Genomic DNA, 18,204 nt, shown 5'->3' with positions numbered 1-18,204 from the left:
GTTGTAATGCTAAACAACAAGCTGATTTAGAAAAGGTTGTTTCAGAGTATGATATCTTGTTTCAAGAACCTAAAGGTCTGCCACCCAAAAAGGAAATACTGCATGATATTATTTTTCAGCAAGATGCTCCATTGCCTAACATTGGAATGTACAGGTTGTTCTCTTTAGAGAATGCTAAAATCAAGAAGCAGGTGCAGGAGTTGCTCGAGAAAGGGTTCATCAGACCTAGTACATCACCGTGTGGGTTACCAATTGTTTTGGTGAGAAAGAAAGATGGATCATGGAGAATGAACATTGATTACCGAGCACTGAATAAGATAACAATAAAAAATCATTATCCCCTTCCTCACATGGATGATCTTTTAGATCAATTGAAAGAAGCTATTTATTTCTCCAAGTTAGACTTGCATAGTGGATACCATCAGGTCAAAGTTGCAGAACAAGATGCATGGAAGACTGCTTTCAAAACAAACCAGGGATTGTATGATTGGCTAGTTATGCCTTTTGGCTTTACTAATGCTCCTGCTACTTTCATGGGATTAATGAATGATGTACTCAGACCTTTTCTTGATGATTTATTTATTGTGTATTTGGATGACATTCTGATATTTAGAAAAACGCAGGAAGAACACTTAAAGCATGTTAAGTTGACGCTAGATGTTTTGAAAAGAGAAAAAATTTATGTTAAACTCTCAAAATGTGAATTTGGCAAAATATCTCTGAATTATTTGGGTCATATAGTAGGGGGTGGTGAATTGAAGATAGATCCCTCTAAGGTGACAGTCATTGTAAATTGGCTTAAACCCAAATCTGATACAGAACTTAGGAGCTTCTTAGGAGCACCACAATATTGGAGAAAGTTCATTTCTAACTTATCCTTAATTGCAGCTCCCTGACATGCTTTAACAGGATTGAACAAGGTGTTTAAGTGGGGAGGCAAACAACAGAAAGCCTTTGACACCTTGAAAGAAAAGATTAGTACAACACCTGTACTAGCACTGCCTGATCTTCAAAGACCATTTAAGATCCAAACGGATGCCGGTGACTATGCCATGGGAGAAATGTTGACGCAACACGGTAAACCCATATGTTATCATTTTGAGACATTTAATTCTGCAGTGGTTAACTATCCTACATATGATAAAGAATTGTATGCATTAGTACAAAGTGTGAAAAAGTGGAAACATTACTTAATGGGAAGAGAGACAGTAATACATATTGATAATCAACCACTTCAATATCTACACTCCCAAACTAAGTTGCAGCAATCAAGACACTATAGATGGATGGGTTTTCTACAACAGTTTCATTTAGTCATCAAATATAAAAAGGACATACATAATAAAATTGCAGATATGTTATCTAGACCCATTATAAATGCATCTACTATACTTTTGTGTTACATGAGAGCTACATTGAACAATATGCTCAAGGTATAGACTTTAAAGATGTATATGCAACTTTAAGTCAAGGCAAACGAGTAGAAGAATTGGATTATCATGTAAAGGACCGACTCTTATACCATTGTGGGAAGTTATGCGTTCCACAAACTGAAAGAGTAAGGATAGTTCGAGAAGCACACACTTCTCCAATATCAGGTCACTTTGGGGTAAGTAAAATAGTTGCACAGCTGCAAAGATTTTGTTATTGGCAAAAAATGAATGAGACAATTTCTAGACATGTAAGAGGGTGTACTATGTGTGCTAAAAGCAAGCCCAACAATAGAAAACTAGGCTTGTACACTCCATTACCAGTTCCTTCTCACCCTTGGGAAAGTGTTTCCATGGATTTTGTTGGAGCACTGCCTAAATATAGGAAAGGTCATGATTATCTGTATGTTGTTGTGGATAGGTTCAAAAAAATGTGTATTTTGATACCTTGCAATAAACAGATTACAGCTAAACAAACTACGAAATTGTTCTTTCAACATGTATGATTTCATTTTGGATTACCCACTTTCATTGTATTTGATAGAGACACCCGATTTGTGGGGAAGTTTTGGTCAAGTCTGTGGGAACTGATCGACACCAAACTGAAGAAAAGCACAACTTTTCATCCACAATCTGATGGCCAGATATAAGTAGTTAACAAGATAATGATCCAGTTACTCAGGGGATATTGCAGCAAGCATCCCAAGCTTTGCGATGAGAATTTATGTTATGTGCAGCATGCTTACAACAGAGCAAAACATTCTTCTACACAGAGATCTCCTTTTGAGACCTGTTTTGGTTTCACACCAAGGTCTTCTTTGGATTTTTTCTTTGGTAAAGACACCACAGTTGAGGGACACAGTGATGTGGACAAGGCAACTAGGTTCATTGAATAGATCCAAGAGATCCACCAGGTAGTGCAGGAATAGCTGGAAAGGAGCCAAGCCAAATACAAGGCAAGGCATGACACGCATCGGATGGAGCATAGTTTCCAAGTTGGTGACCAAGTCTGGCTATATATCAGCAAGGACAGGATGCAAGGTGAAGGTAAAAAGCTAAAGCCCATCAGGTATGGACCCTTCAAGATACTTGAGAAAATTGGTGAGAATTATTTTCGCCTTGATCTACCAGCTTACATGCACATCTACTCTGTCGTAAATTCAGATTGCTTAAGATTGTTTGAACCATCACTAAATGAGGATCCCAAAGAGCAGAGTCAATTTCCTTCTATTGATGAATTGCTACCTGAATATCTTAATGATTGCAGGAAGACACAGTTCTGGATAGGAAGGTGAGGATGACGCGCATGGGAGATGTTGAGTACCTCAGAGTTGGGCTCAAGGGTTCAAAGCCAAGCAGTGCAAAGTGGATAGAGATTGGACAAGTGAGACAATTGTACCCTCACTTAGTCGATGCTTGAAAACCAACTTTTGGTGGTCCAAAATATTTTTTAGTGGGAAGGCCATGATCTGAATTAGATCCATGAAAATTATCAAAGTGCTATGACTGTATCAAATCAAGACAGACTTCAAAAATTTATGAACAAAGAGTTATCAAGAAGACCTTTGGACAGTGGCAGTTTGTAGCCAGCAAGGAATGACGGGGACTTCGGCCAAAGTGCGTTGACCGAGGCCCATAGAGACTGCACAGGACGCAAACTGCTAGGAAGTCTGGATCAGAAAATGGAGGCCCTTTTTGAAGCACAAAAACCCCTCTAGAAGGAAAGGCCCCAAGCACTCAGTCGCATGGGAAGCTGAGAAATCGTAAGGAAAAAACACTAAAGCGAAAGGCGGGTCCCACGCTCCAAAATCAGTGGAATATTGAAGGAATTTTGGGTGGTAAGTGGATTTGGCAGAGAATGAGCGATTCCATACATTACACGATGCGTGTCCGGTGGATGAGAGAGAAAACCACCTCTCATCGCGGGCTAACGGTCGAGAAAGTCAACCGCGCGATAAGAGTGAACACCGTAGGATCTGGGGGCTCCAAATCTGACAGCGGAGATTACGCCTGATGAGAAACCGGATCTAAAGGGAACATAAGCTGCAAAACATAAAGTTTGAAGTCTGATTTGACCGTTGAGTTCGCAGATGAATCATTACATAGTGTAACTGAAATACCGAACCGTTGAGGAAGAGCTAGCGTAGTTCGTGAAAGGACAAGTGGCCACTTCCTTGAGAGATGTGGGCGATGACACAAAGGCTGGGAACTCCAAGCGAACAACAGTAGGTGATCCGAAGGGGTGGAAGAGGAAGCAAACAATCAAGAATATATTGGCTTTAAGCCATGAACAGACAGAGAATAGAACAAGGGGAAGAACGAGAGAAGGGGAACAATGAAAAAAGACGAAAGAGTTAGTGAAGAAAGAAGTAGAAAACAGAGAATTGAGCTGACCTGCAGAGTTAAGGCAGCATCGAGCAGATAGAACTAGGCTGGAGAGGTTCAAGCAATCCCTGTGAGGATCTCTGTCGGGAATTGAGCACCACATTGGAGTCATCCCATTAAAGACTAGAGAGGTCGAGACTTGGTAAGGAAAGAGTCTGTGCACTCTAGTGGCTTGGGGAATACAAGAACCACCCTACTAAGCATTATCTATTTCAGGAGACTCAAATTGAGATCCTCACTATAGAAACTTTCCTTTAAGGACACAAAAAAAGAAGGCCACCACTGAAAGCTGGACCGGAGACGTAGCCCAAGAGGATTGGGTGAACTCCTTATTAATTTGTTGTGTTCTTTTATTTTCTTAATGTGTTTCTCTTACTGTTTTCCATTTTCTCGTACCTGTGTATTTGCAATCTGATTGATTCGTTGCTGAAGATAACATAGACACCCACCAACACATGAGTCTATAATACCTTCATTCATTAATTATTTAATTGAGATCACTCACGAGTGATTTTCAAATCACATAGTTCCTTGCTTTTATCCTTTATGACTGCATTTTTCCTTGCTTGTATCCTTTATTCATGCATTATATGCACATTAGACCACAAAAGAAAAATATCCAAGTCTAACTCATCTCATAAACAAAATATAATCAAAAGTATGCAATAAGTTGTGAGAATAGTTGGTTTGACTAAGCTAGGAGGTGAATTATGGACAATTAAGGCCCATATAATTACTCGATGATGAGGCTCATCATCACCCCCCTACTGAAAGAGTTGCTCATCCTCTGAGAAACTTAGTCAATGTCCATGTCCTTCATGGCTTTGGTAGCCTCTTTGACATGCCATGCTTCTGTTGTGGTCTCCTCTTCTTGTTTATAGAAGCCTGCTTTCCTTTCTACTTCTTCCCACTACCTCTTTTCCTCTTCTTCTTTTCTCCCTTCTAGCATCCCTAGGAGTAGTGGTGGGCTGATTTTTAGGCCTATCCAATTGAATGTCAACCTTTGCAGTGATTGCTTATACATATGTGTCATGTTGAGACCATCTCTCAATATTTGGTGGGAGTGATATTCTCTGATTTTCAAGCTATGTGGGAGTGTGTTCTACTTCCTTTAGCAGGCATATGTATTATCATCTCTTAGCATCCTAAACATATTTTTAAAATATGAAATTTCCTACTCTTGGGCAACAAGATATCGAGGTACGAGCTAAGGATCATTTTCCATTAGATTATGGGTGATGATTAGGGCCATGGGATTTGATTGTTCAGCTCTGATGAAAAAGAGGTTCATTTTTCTCTCTGGCCAATATTCTTTTCATCTATGCAGCCCTTGAATTCTCATGGTTCATCCATGATGCCAAGACCATTAATTTTAGATCTCTTAGCTTTTCATTAGGATAAAAAATATTCATGTTTGTGAGGGCCATATTGTGCAAGTAAAACTCAGCCATTTTGGCCCTATCCTCTAGTGCACTTTGATCACAAAGATCAATAAAATGTCTGTAGTCCTAAAATGGCATGGTGCCCCTTTGTGCTAGTGTTTTAATGTAAAATTGCAGCCATTATTCTTTGAGGTAAAGAGCATAGGATTTAACTGGCATCCTACACTGGATGGCCTCCAAGGAGGGGATGGCCATATATGCTAGTTGGTTTTCCTTTTCCTGTAGATTTCCTCTCTATTTTTCTTATCTTCTCCCTTTTGCTGTTTTCTCATCTCCATCAGTTTCTTCCTTCGTTTCCTCCTCTATTTCAGCATCCTCCTCCTTGTGTTCTCTTTCATCATTTTTCTATGTATTAGTTTCTTGTTCTTGTTTTGCCTCCTCCTCACTGACAGAAGGACTAACATCATAGGTGAGGGTTTTGATTTCATCCTCTATTGGTAAGTTTTTGAAGACAACCATGTTATAGGGATCCTAAGGTTTTGGAGGGCATCCTTAATGAGGATCTTGATCAACCCATGGTGAACTAACTACTTAAAATTTCCTTCCTTTACTTTGCTGCTGGAGTCTATGAGTGATTGCATTAAGAAATAGGGTATGTTGAGTCTTTGGTGAACTCATGTTTCTCCCCCAAGTCTTAATTCTTCAAGCATTCTCAAATGGTTGTCATAACAATACTGTATCTATGGACTCTTGCATTCTCTTTTGACTTATTAAAGAAATTCCTTTTTGCCACCTTTTCACTTATAAACCAACTACCTTGTAACCTTTAGGTCTTTTGATCAAATGATGCATATGAGTGAGTGAGTGGGATACTTACCTATGGTCTTGATGCCATGTTACAGTTGTCAAAGATCAGAGGTGTTGTTGATGGTCATTATTCGTCCTCCTCTGTTGTCTGCTGATGGTTTCTTGGCTTTTGGAGGTGTTTGTGATTGGCGATCTGATGTTGCTGCTACTGTGGAGCTCCTGGATTTGATGTTGCTGCTGTTGTGGAACTCATGGATTACCACTTGGCAGTGTTTGGTGTTTCCATTAGAATTTATTGATCATGTTGTTGGCTGGTGCTGTGAGGATGCTGTAATGAATGGACAGAGGTAGTAGGAGTGTACGTGGATGCAAGGATGATGGTAATGGTTGAGGCGATTCTGTAGAAAACAAAATATTCACCTGAATTGAAGCAATGAAGTGAAATACAATGGAATTGATGCAGGGATGCATGGTAAAGAGTGGAGGCAATGAATATATGTGAGACAGGGTTCCCTTTGGATCTTCTCTATGCTCCTTGCTTGTATTTTTCAACCACCTACAAATAACAATTATGTGTTTTTTTTTCTTTTTTATTATCATATATTTTTTTCAAAAACACTTAGGCTGCCTCAGAGAGGTTTTCACCCTATATATCTGCCCTGGGTGCCTCAAGGAAGGTTTTCACCCAGGGATCTTCTTACTCTTTTTCATTTCTTCTCATCCTTGGGCCGCCTCATGAGGTTTTCAACCCAAAGATGGGACTCAGGCACCTCATGTAGGCTTTCACCCAAATCCTTATTATTTTTTCTTTTTCAGTGTCCTGATGAGGGAGGAGCTGGAACTTGCTCCACCATCATCACTGTCTTATTGATATTGTCAATGAACTCTTGTTTTGATAAAGGCCTCTTATACATTTTAAATCGGTGTCCATTAATTAGCAATGGAATGGCTTCTTCATCAATAGTTATGATTTGCACTGAACCATTGTCATGGCATCTTTCCACCACATAAGGTCTGAGCCATCTTGTCCTTAGCTTGCCCTTGAAGTATTTATACCTTGAATCATATAACAATTCCCAGTCCCCCTCTATAAATTGCTTCTCCTTGATATGTTTGTCATGCCAAATCTTCCTCTAAAGCTGAACTATCTTTGTATGTAGGGGGGCCTGCATTCTAAATTCATCCAAGCCATTCAAATGTAACAACCTTTCTTTCTATGCATGACTAAGATCCAAATCTAGTTGAGATATCATCATCAATGTGTTATATTCAAAGTCAATGGACAACAAAGCCTTTTTCCCATAGACTAGCTCATAGGGTGTAAATCCAATGGTGGTCTTCCATGTTGTATTATATGCCCAGGTGGCCTCAACTAGTCTCTCTGCCCAATCCTTCCTGCTGCTGCTCACTACCTTGGTTAAGATGTTCTCCAGTGCCCTGTTGGTCACCTCCACTTGCCCATTAGCTTGTGGATGATAAGGAGTGGAGGTCCTATGCTTGATTTTGTGATGGATGATCAGTTCTTCAATCACGTTGGAGGTAAACTGGTTGCCTTGGTCTGTGACTAGCTCTCTAGGGTACCCAAATTTGTAGAATACATTATCCCTTAGGAACTCAGCCACCTTCTCTTCTGTTACTGCCTTAATTGCCTTGGTTTCAACCCATTTAGTCAAATAATCAGTGCACACAATGATGTGCTATTTTTTCTTTGAAGGAGGGTTAATAGATCCAATGAAGTCCATGCCCCACTTTTCAAATGGCTCGAAAGTTACTTGAGGTTGTAGGGGCATTTCATCTCTTGGAGTAGGATTTCCCATCCACTGGCACTGATTACACTGACTAATGTACTTTTTGACATCCTGATGAAGAGTAGGCCAATAATAGCCTGCTTGCAACACTTTGAATGTTGTCCTCTTTACTACAAAGTGACCTCCACAAGGCCCATCATGGGAGGTCATAAGGATGTCAAAGACTTCCTCTTCCCTTACACACCTTCTTAAGATTTGATTTGGACCAAGTTTGAACAGATTTCCCCCAATCCAGGTGAAGGGGGTCGTCTTTTTTACTATCTTGCTCTTTTCTTTGGAGGGAAAGTTTGGTGGAAACTGTGTCGATACCAAATAGTTTGCTATATCAGCAAACCATGGGGAGAGAATTGAAATAGAAAACAAATGTTCATTTGGTAACTGGTCATCCACCATTCCTTCTTCACCTGTAAGAAGATTCATCCTAGATAGAAAGTTAACAACAACATTTTCCTTACCAGGTTTATCAACAATAGCTAGATCAAACTACTGTAATAAAAGAAACCATCTTATAATTCTAGCATTCACACCTGGTTTGTTCATTAAATATTTGATTGCAGCATGATGAGTATGCACAAATTCTTTATAGCCTATAATGTAGTGCCTAAATTTGTTTAATGCATGCACAACAGCCAAGAGTTCCTTTTCGATCACAGTATAATTCAGCTCAGCCTTTGACAAGTTCTTAATGATAAAATAGATGGCATAGGGAAATTTCTCCACTTCCTGACCTAAGGTTGCTCTTATGGCTTTGCGTGAGGCATCAACATGGATATGAAAAGGGAGGGCCCAATTCGGGCCTCTAAGGATTGGTGCAGTGGTTAACTTACCCTTTAGAATGTCTAAGGCCTCTTGACAACTCTTTGACCATATAACTCAGAATCTTTGGCCAACAACCTGAACAAAGAAGAGGCCAACTTGTTGAAGTCCTTTATGAACCTTCGACAATATCCAGCTAACTCTAAGAAACTCTTGACACCTCTCTGCTTTTGTGGAGGTGGGACCCTTTGGATGATTGCTATTTTGTTTGGGTCCACTTGCAGTCCTTACTGAGATATTAAATGACCTAGCACAGTCCCTTCTGTCATTAAGAATTCACACTTTTTTGGACTGAGAGACAGATTCATTTCAATACATTTATTTAATACTTTGCCTAGGTTAGTCGGGGCTTCTTGGAAATCACAACCATAAGGTGTAAAATCATCCATATAGATTTCCACAACATCATGTACTAATTCAACGAAAATACTCAAGACTACTCTCTGGAAGGTGGCAGGAGTATTGCATAGGAAAAAAGGAATGACCCTATAGGAAAAAGTACCCCAAGTATAGGTGAATGTGGTCTTATCCTGGTCTTCTGGGTAGATTTGGATTTGGTTGTACCCACTGAATCCATCTAGGAAGGAAAAAAACTTCTTCCCTGCCAGGCCATCTAGCACTTGGTCAATGAAGGGTAGGGGAAAATGATCCTTCCTTGTGGCTTTGTTCAACTCCCTATAATCAACACAAATCCTCCACTTACCATTTTTCTTGGGAACTAACACTAAAGGAGAGACCCACTAACTGTCTGAGATAGGGTAAATGAATCCTGCATCTAGCAACTTTTGAAGTTCTTCTTTGACTATGTCTTTAAGAGTTGGATTCATCCTCCTTTGTGGTTGCCTGACTGCCTTGCAACCCTCTTTGATGTATATGTGGTGAGTACACACTGAGTGGTGTACTCCCTTCATTTCCGTATAACTCCAAGCGAAGGCTTCTAGCTGTTCTCTCAACATGTTGCATAGATTTTCCTCTTCTAAAGTAGAAAGAGATGGGTTATTTTTCAAAGTTCTCTCTATGCCAAATTCTATGGTTTTGACATGGAGTGGGTTGGAACTGGCCAAGCATAAGTCAATTGGATGATTTCTATGGGTTTCCCTTACTTTTTCTTCTAATGGTAATGAACTAGAAGTTGGACTTTGGAGCAGGTGTTAAATTAATTCATCCTCATCTTACTTTCCTCCTCCTATGGTTGCTTCCAAAACACAAAGTTGGGTAGAATAAACCTTATCTTCTTTGTCCTCCTCTAACCATAAAGGTAAATCATGCTATAGGGTAGGTTGAGCAGGAGGGTATAAGACTAACTGTTTAGACATCTGCCCATTCTTGATGGTCATATTCCTAGCTCTACAACTAATGTAGGCCATAAGTTGTGGCCAACCATGGCCTCCCAAGGATGCAAGGGTAACTAGTAAGCTTAGCCTTAGGTTGGAGAACTAGCAAATCTGTAGGGTACTCCCAAGAGTCAATGGAGACCATCACATCCTCCACAATCCCTCATGGGTGACTATGGAATGGTTTGCAAGTTGCAGAACTATTGTGGTCTTCCTCAATGATCCTTGGAGGTTGAGCTTGAGCATGGTGTCCTTGGTCATCACATTAATGGTAGCCCCAAGATCAATCAGAGTGTGTGGGACAATGGTGCCATTGATGTGCACATTTACTACAGGGCTTCTAGGGTCCAAATATTTTGGACATATTATCTACCCCAGCATTAAGTCAGACAACTGCTCAATGACATTAATGGTAGGGGCATCCCTTTTTCTTCTTCCTGGATGCTTGAAGCACTTATCCTTAATCAACTTATTGTAAATAGGAACATCTTTGATTGCCTGGAGAAGGGGGATCTTTACACAGATTTTTCAATTCTCCCAGAAGTTCAGTTTCTTCTGGGGTAGGCTGGAGTGGTTGGGTTAATCTCTCAGGAAAGGCTGGATTTACTTTAAGGTTGCTTTCCTCTCTTTCTTCCTCAACCTCCCTATGTGGAGAGGGAGGTTGGTTGCCTGGGAGAATCCTCCCAGATCTTAGGTTGATATCCTGGATTTATACAACATAAGTTGGGTATGATGTCTCTCCACTGTATGCTTGTTGAGCCTACCTATTGTTTGGGTTCATATTTAGCTGGGCAGGCATCTGGGGTTGTTTGGGTGGAACAGACTGCAAGAGTTGTGGTTGGGTAGGTGGTGGAGGCAATATGGCTGGAACATTGTTGAATTGGGGCATCCACCCCTCAGGTGGGGTATTCCACTGATGTTGTGGCTGAACATAAGGTTGAAATGACTGAATGGCTGGCTGGGATTGATACTGAGATGCATAAGACCAAAGAGGGGGTGTATCCCAGGAAGGATGAGTAGGGGGTCCCCAAGAAGGTATAAATGTGGTTTGGTTGGGGTTGTAATATGCATGGGATGACCCTTGCATACCCTGCTGATATGGTCTATGTAGAAATTTTGAATAATATGACACTTATTCACAGAGATTATCCTGACTATACACTCTTTTTGGAATGCATGCATAATACATAATCTCCTCTACTATTGATCATCAATTTGCAGTATTCAGAAACAATCACATGCGCACATTGAAGCGTCAATCACACCTATCAACACATCACGGGGAAAGCATACAGTTGAAAACCCCCAACTATCTGTATATTATATTGATTGAGAACATGTAACAATACATAGTACAATACTCCTCACAAGTACTCAGTACCATCTCCACCTGCTACACACAAACTAGCTCAGATCTGAATCAATCACAGGTTCAAATCTCCTCCGCTGCTTGCCTGCCTCCACTGCGCAATATTGCATGAGAATGAATGAGAATGGCTGATCCAAACTCGTATTTCCCTTGGCTGAACCATGCAATCCTCATTGGCAATACTCAATCCATTGATTGTGCAAATCTCATGCACAACTATAGTGAAAACTGACAGCTGTCTTGCCCTTTCATTCACCTCTAACACTTGTCTCCACTGAACTGTCCATGTACTGAGTTAACTGATGTATTCTTTAGTTGCTTTATGAGTTAATAATTAGTGAATTAATTAACAATTAATTCACATCACTCATCACTAGTGTATTCTGTAGTTAGACTAAATACAACTAGTTCAACTAAGTCAAACTGAACACAACTCCATCAACTCCTCAATCAACTCCACCAAACTCAATAACTTGAGTTCTAACTAAAGTCCATCATGCAATAACTCAACAAACTCATAGGAAAAGTGTATTTTCTTCTCGCAGTTGCATGTGCCACATCCATAGCTCGAACTGAAGTGCTCCAAGAGGATAAGATAATGTTTATAGTCCAAATATTATTAAGAGCTAATAATATTCGACTATTCTATTTTTAGCCTGGCAGTCTAAAAATAGACTCTGCCCATATGTCTAAAAATAGAAGTCCATCTATTTTTACCAACATGACCAATCATCCACAAAAAGCATCTTGCAACTCATAGACCATGATCCATATGTCTAAAAATAGACATAGTCTAAAAATAGACTTTGCGCCAAAAATAGCCTACGGGCCCACTTAGTGAAGGCGACTCCTTTCCACTAAGCTCCATCATCTTGTTTCATTTTCAACAGTCTAGGCCTAGGAGGTCTCCTTTGGTTGATGTAACAAAGCTGCTTAGTGACACCTTCAGCTCCTTGATATACAACTTTGAGTATAGGTAAAGAAGGGCACTTGTCTGTGGAGTGGTTTTCTTCACAGACTGAGAAAATATTAATACAGTTCAATGGAAATTCATTCCTAGGATGCCTCCTGGTGCATCTAGGACAAAAGATGACCAAGGCTCTCTCTGCTTCCTCTTTCTTCCTTTTGATGTTCATGGTGTCTAATTACAAGGCAAGGGTTTGCAACATATCGCTTTTGAAATCTTCTAGCATATTTCGAATTTCACCCTTGATGGATAAGTTGGAGGATGATGTATTGGCCATAGGTTGACTACCTCTACCCTTTTTCCTGGCTGCCCTAGAATGGTTTCTAAAGACAGTCTTAATATCCTCATAGGGCAATTGGTAGAAATATCCTCCTGCTATCATATGTAAGGTATTCAGAGGATCCTCCCTTACTCCTCTAAGCAGGACCAACTTTAGTGACTCAGTGTCAAGTGTGCGCCTAACCCTTTTGTAACTGAGCTGGAATCTTTCTTCATAGTCTTCTAAGGATTCATCCTGACCTATAGTCATCCTGAAAATCTCTTCTTTAGTATCCTTTCACGTACAGTAGTCCCTATATTTGTTGTTAAAAATCTATTGCATTTGAGCCCAAGTTGTGATGCTATATTCGGGTAAACCCATGAACCAGCGTAATGATGCATCCTTGAGGGCAGATGGAAACAATTTTAACTTTTTTCTCAACATCTATATAGTTAAAGGTTTGGCATATAACAAAAGACTCAAATAGGAAAGTGTCAGGGTCCTCTGTGGTTAGGCCATGGAAATGAGGTAGAGAAAATGGGCTTATATTCTCCATCTTAGTGTCCCCATTGGTTTCCCTGATGGGTAAGGCACTCTCAATTCTCTCTCTATCTCCCCTGTCATTTTGGTTTCTAGCCATTGTGTTACACTAAAATATCATCACCATGATTATTTGCAGTCAGTATGGGTCTATCATCACTTGTACTGTCCTCCTAAGCAAGTCTAAGACCTTAGCCCTTCAAATCAAGCTTTGGAAATGGGAGAAAGACATCAAAAATCAATGTAACTCTGGTTTCGCACTTTCTCTCATGGTCACTTGTAGTCCCGCACCTTCTGTTGGAGAGGTAAATCCCCTCTACGGATAGAGGCGATCCCTACTAGCCCAATAGGGGTCTAGCAACAATCACACAATGCTGCCACGCATGTTCCTAGTTACAATTAAACAAGAAGTAAAGAGCACCTACTTGGATTCCTGCGCTGTCGTTGGACGAAGAGATGTCTCCTTCGCTCCTTTGCTTCAGCTGGTCACAGTCCTCCGCGATCCCCGCGAACGGACACTTGCACACACGAAGAGAAGGCAAACGCAAGCGTGAAATCTAGTAAAAGTAACTGTATGCCAGTCAGAAAAGACATAATTCACATTTATCCATTGCATAAACAAACGAGAATGGAACAATAATAGCAGTCATCTATTATTAATCAGAATAGAGAAGAGTACAACCAAATGTTCTGACGTCGATAAACTTCTCAGGAGGGATCAGTCAGCATGTATCTCAAGCATTCACCTTTGAGGATGGTTCTCCCAAGACAAACAACTCTCTCTCTCTCACACAAATGTCACAAACAAACTTCCCCAAGCAATCAATCACTTCCACTCCTAACACACCAAACCTATAGCAGCAATCTGAGCACTACAAGCTCTGTACAATCCAAGCTAAGTCTAGCTAGTTCCCACTAGTTTCTAACTATCCAAAAACTAGCTGCTCATGGTAATGGTGGAAGTTTATATAGGAGAAGGAGTCTCCTAAAAGGGTGGAAGGATGAGCTTATCTTCAAGGGAAGTGGTTGCAAAGGGTCGAACAGACATGCCATAGAAGGGAGTCAACATTCACAAAGCTAACAACCAAGCCTGGAGTTATCTGGAAGGCTGGTTGTTTGAACAAATTCGCCCAAACTGGATCAGCGCGGATTATATGGAGACTGCCGCGCTGTCAGCACATAACAATAACTGAACAAGTCATGTCAGCGCGGAAGAACACGGGAAAGCCGCGCTGTGCGTCATCGCGGAAAAGTGATGTTCTTCTGCGATGGCAGCGCACGAGATACACTGTGAGGCGCTGGTCATCGCGGTTATTTTAGGAACAGACGCGCTGATGCACAAAACTTTGGAAAAATGGGTTTTAAGCCAGTTCAGGGATCAAACACTTAGTGATTGTGACTTCTGGACACAGCAGGGTGACTGACAGGAAGACAGTGATAAATTACTGTGTAACAGATGCCCCCTAAAGCATGAAGACCGAGAGAGTGGGAGGGGTGAAATGCTTTACAACACACGTCGAACTGGAACATCACCAGGAAGTACCGAAAAATCTCTGACAATCATATACATGCAGTCTAGGCATGGGCGCAGCCATCCAAAAGACATGCGAGACTGGTCTATGGTATGGACGCAGCCACCCAGCTAAAGAGACCATAATAATGACAAGGTATGGTCGCAGCCATCCACGAAGACTCAGGTATGGGCGCAGCCATCCATCAATGAGTCATGTAATGATTATCCACAAAATCGCAACCTGGACCACAGTGAGCAAGGATCCAGGGTCTTGTGCTCCATCTCGACCCGAACAGAGTACAAGTCCACACATGTGAATACAGGGGTTGGAGTCGAACATGCATGAACATCGTCTGATTACCGGCCAATGATGAGAACCGTTAACAGACGCGAGAGGTACCACCAATAATGACAATGGCCCTCAAGGTACTATAGGTACAATCCGTGGCGTGTGAATCAATGAGCTGGTGTCGAACACCCACGGAATCATTCGATCGTAGGTCAATGATGTAAACCTTGCGTCGAACACGAGGAACCTGCCATTGAGGCATGCAGGCTCCAAGGCACCTGGAAGGAGTCTCTAAGTCACTTTCTCGGATAATGAGTTGAAGTCGACGAGAAGTGGCCTTGATCGAAGGTGGGCCATGATGATTCCCACATCATCGACATGAGACAGAGGTATAATAATTTGTGATGAGATAGCGAACGAGGTTGCATTGTGGCAGAGGACAACTTCTCTTGAACATATAACGGCACTGTAACGGATTTGGCAGTACTTGACATCAAATGAGCAGCGGATAGGATGATGACGGCAATGAACAGATGAGAGGTCAAATAGGATATCCCAAACCCATGGAGGCTAGTGAAAACGAGATGAGATGACCCCACCCAGACACGAAACAGCGGAGTGCCATGTTCAAGAGTGACGTACTGCCGAGACGACTGTAATCAAAGTTCCATTTTCCCCACCTTTGCAGGCAGGTACCCCGATTATTTTTGGACGACAAGCTTGACGGGGGTAACATATGCTTGATGTGTGTCATGTTGACAATATCCGATGTCATTGAGTGTTTAACGAGCCTGACAAAGGAAAAACTCGGCTTCTTTTCTTGTTTCGAGAGTCTGAAAAGAATGCGGAAAAGGAGACTCCAGGGGGGTCCTTTTTCGTACAGTTGTGTCTCTCGAGCCCGAAAAAGTATAAAACTGTGCTCGAAAGAACCGCCCGGTCATTACAACCGAGGAGTACTTTTCATGAATAGTGTCTCCGACCGGAAAAAGTAAAAAAGTGGTCGAAGACACGTCGTTTTAGAGCCAATATCGAGTGCGAAACGACAAACACCCGGCGATCTTTTTGGTTTAACGGTCGGAAAAAGAGCTTAAAAACGACCGCCTTTCGTTCCCTTTAACGAGCTGAAAGGGAGCTCAGCCATCTTCTCTTGTTTAACGTCGGAAAAGAGCTTAGAGACGACACTTTGGGAATCACATGAATTGTGGACTGTCATGACCAAGCTGCGATACCTGTACCTGCACAAGGGCACTACCCGCATAAATCCATTCGATATACGTAAAAAACATATTGAAACATGCTTGAAAATAGAACCAAGGCTAGTTTTATGGCTAAAAATGGTAAAAACCCAAAAAATATGGTAATTTTAGGAGTTTTTACTATAAATAGGGGGGGGTAATAAGTCATTTTTACCATTTTACTATTTGGAGTGCGAAGAACGTGGAGAAGCCAAAAAGTTGACGGAGCGATTTCCAGCCCATCCGGAGACCATTTTCAGATCTGCTTCTTCCAGGTAGGTTCTCATTCTTTTGCCCTGCATTCTGGTTCATTTTAGGAGTTTTTTAACGGTTGAATGGGCCCAATTGGGCATTTTTTATTTGCATGGGTGCGCCCTCGGTCAGCGCGGAAATTGCCCACGGGGTCGCGCTGGCCGAAAAATAGCCAATGTAACCAACTTCGGGTCAGCGCGGAAAAGGCGTGTTCTTCTGCGCTGACCTCGCATTTTTTACACAGAGCCGCCATTGTCATCGCGGCTGTCCCTAAAATAGTCGCGATGGCGCGGAAAAGTTTTGTTTTTTTAATAAATGAACGTAAATTTCTCCATGAAAACAATTCTGATTGGTTTTTATTGTTCATGCAGGACATCATGGCCTTTCAATGGCAAGAGAGAGTTCACGATGTAGAGGATGTGGCTGCTTGGGGAGACGTAAATTGCTGCAACGCCATGCGGGCGTGCGGATTCATGAAATTCTTCCTTACGCCGCGTCTGAGGGCCCAACATGATCTGCTGGAGCTGCTGATCAGGGCATGGAACCCGGTGGACCAAAAATTCACCATCTGTGGTCACGACATTGAGTTTGACCACATGGATATCTTTTTCTTGACTGGGTTGTCGCGCCGAGGTGCGAGGCCCATCTTGGAGGGGCAGCGACCTAGCGGCGGTACTCTGGATGACCTGATGGCTGAGGTTTGCCCGGGGGCGGTGAAAACGCGGAGTGGGAAGTGCTCGATCCCCACAGTGAGAGACATAGTGCTGCGCACCATCCTGTTCATGGTGACCCGGGCGGCAGGTAGCATGGCGAATCACGAGGCGTCCAAGACCCATCTCCTACTAGCTCTCGAGTGCCTCGAGCCTACCGTGTTTGATTGGTGCACGGCAGTGGCCAACAACATGAAGAGGCAATTGAGCAACTGCCGTCGTGGGGAGACGAAGCAGTTCGGCTATGGATCGATCCTGGTCCCGCTCATTCTGGAGCGAGTACCAGCCATGCGACTGCAGTCTATGGCTGTGGATGCCCCCAAAGATCCTCGAGAGACGAGGGCCTCACGATGGGCTCGGATTATGCCACGTGGGGGTGGCGGCCGACCACATAGCTGGGGGGCATTTTTCAGAGACTGGTTGGACCAGCAGGAGATCTTCGTACAGGATTGGCCATATGCGGGGATGGATTTCCGCAATGATCCTGACTTGGTGCTGCCTCCGGGTGAACAGTGGGATGATGCAGGTATGACACTTTTTGTCTTTTGAGTTTTGTATTGTTTTTAAATTTTTTATGTACATGTCCTAATAAATGTCTTGTCATGCAGATGTGGGGCCTACTAGACCGATTGGCCTGGCTGCCACGGCACGGAGAGAGGGCCCGGGAGCCGGAGCTTTGGCCTTAGCCCCTCCAGGGGCCAACACACCAGAGATTGTGGCTCGCAACCTTGAGGGGTTGCTGGAGGGGGTGCCGGACTTCCAGGGGGTCGAGGAGGTTCCTGTGGAGCATCAGATCCACACAGTGGGTGTGGAACCCAGAGTGCACCGCCTTCTGAGGCGGGTGGCACGAGCGGCTGTGTACTACAGAGAGCACCATCCAGCCGATTAGTCACTTAGGTTTTATTTCCACTGTTTATTTTGAGACATTATGACTCAGATGTATGAGATTTTGGGACATGCACTTCTATTTTTGAGCGCCTCAGTGCGCCACACGATATATATATATATACATACCGATTTTTGGATGAGTCGTTGTTACATGTGATGATGTGTTATCTTGTGTTATGCGTTTGTTCAGTACAATTTGTGATCTTATGTATGAATTTGC

At 42.3% G+C, this 18,204-nt stretch overlaps 1 protein-coding gene across 1 annotated transcript; it reads left to right on the top strand.

The window, feature by feature from the left end:
• The first annotated feature begins 16,859 nt into the window (after positions 1 to 16,859).
• LOC149167482 (uncharacterized) lies at positions 16,860 to 17,985 on the top strand. Its single transcript, XM_089430499.1, has 2 exons — positions 16,860 to 17,622; positions 17,705 to 17,985. The coding sequence occupies exons 1-2, from the start codon at positions 16,860 to 16,862 to the stop codon at positions 17,983 to 17,985; spliced, it is 1,044 nt and encodes a 347-aa protein (XP_089286625.1).
• The last annotated feature ends 219 nt before the right edge of the window (positions 17,986 to 18,204 follow it).

Source organism: Pinus tabuliformis, chromosome 5_1, assembly GCF_031772625.1.
Source record: "Pinus tabuliformis cultivar Carrire ecotype Pingquan chromosome 5_1, CPIR1, whole genome shotgun sequence".
Classification (NCBI taxonomy): Eukaryota; Viridiplantae; Streptophyta; class Pinopsida; order Pinales; family Pinaceae; genus Pinus; species Pinus tabuliformis.
Note: the sequence above shows the minus strand (reverse complement) of the source record. Positions and strands in the feature narration are given on the sequence as shown.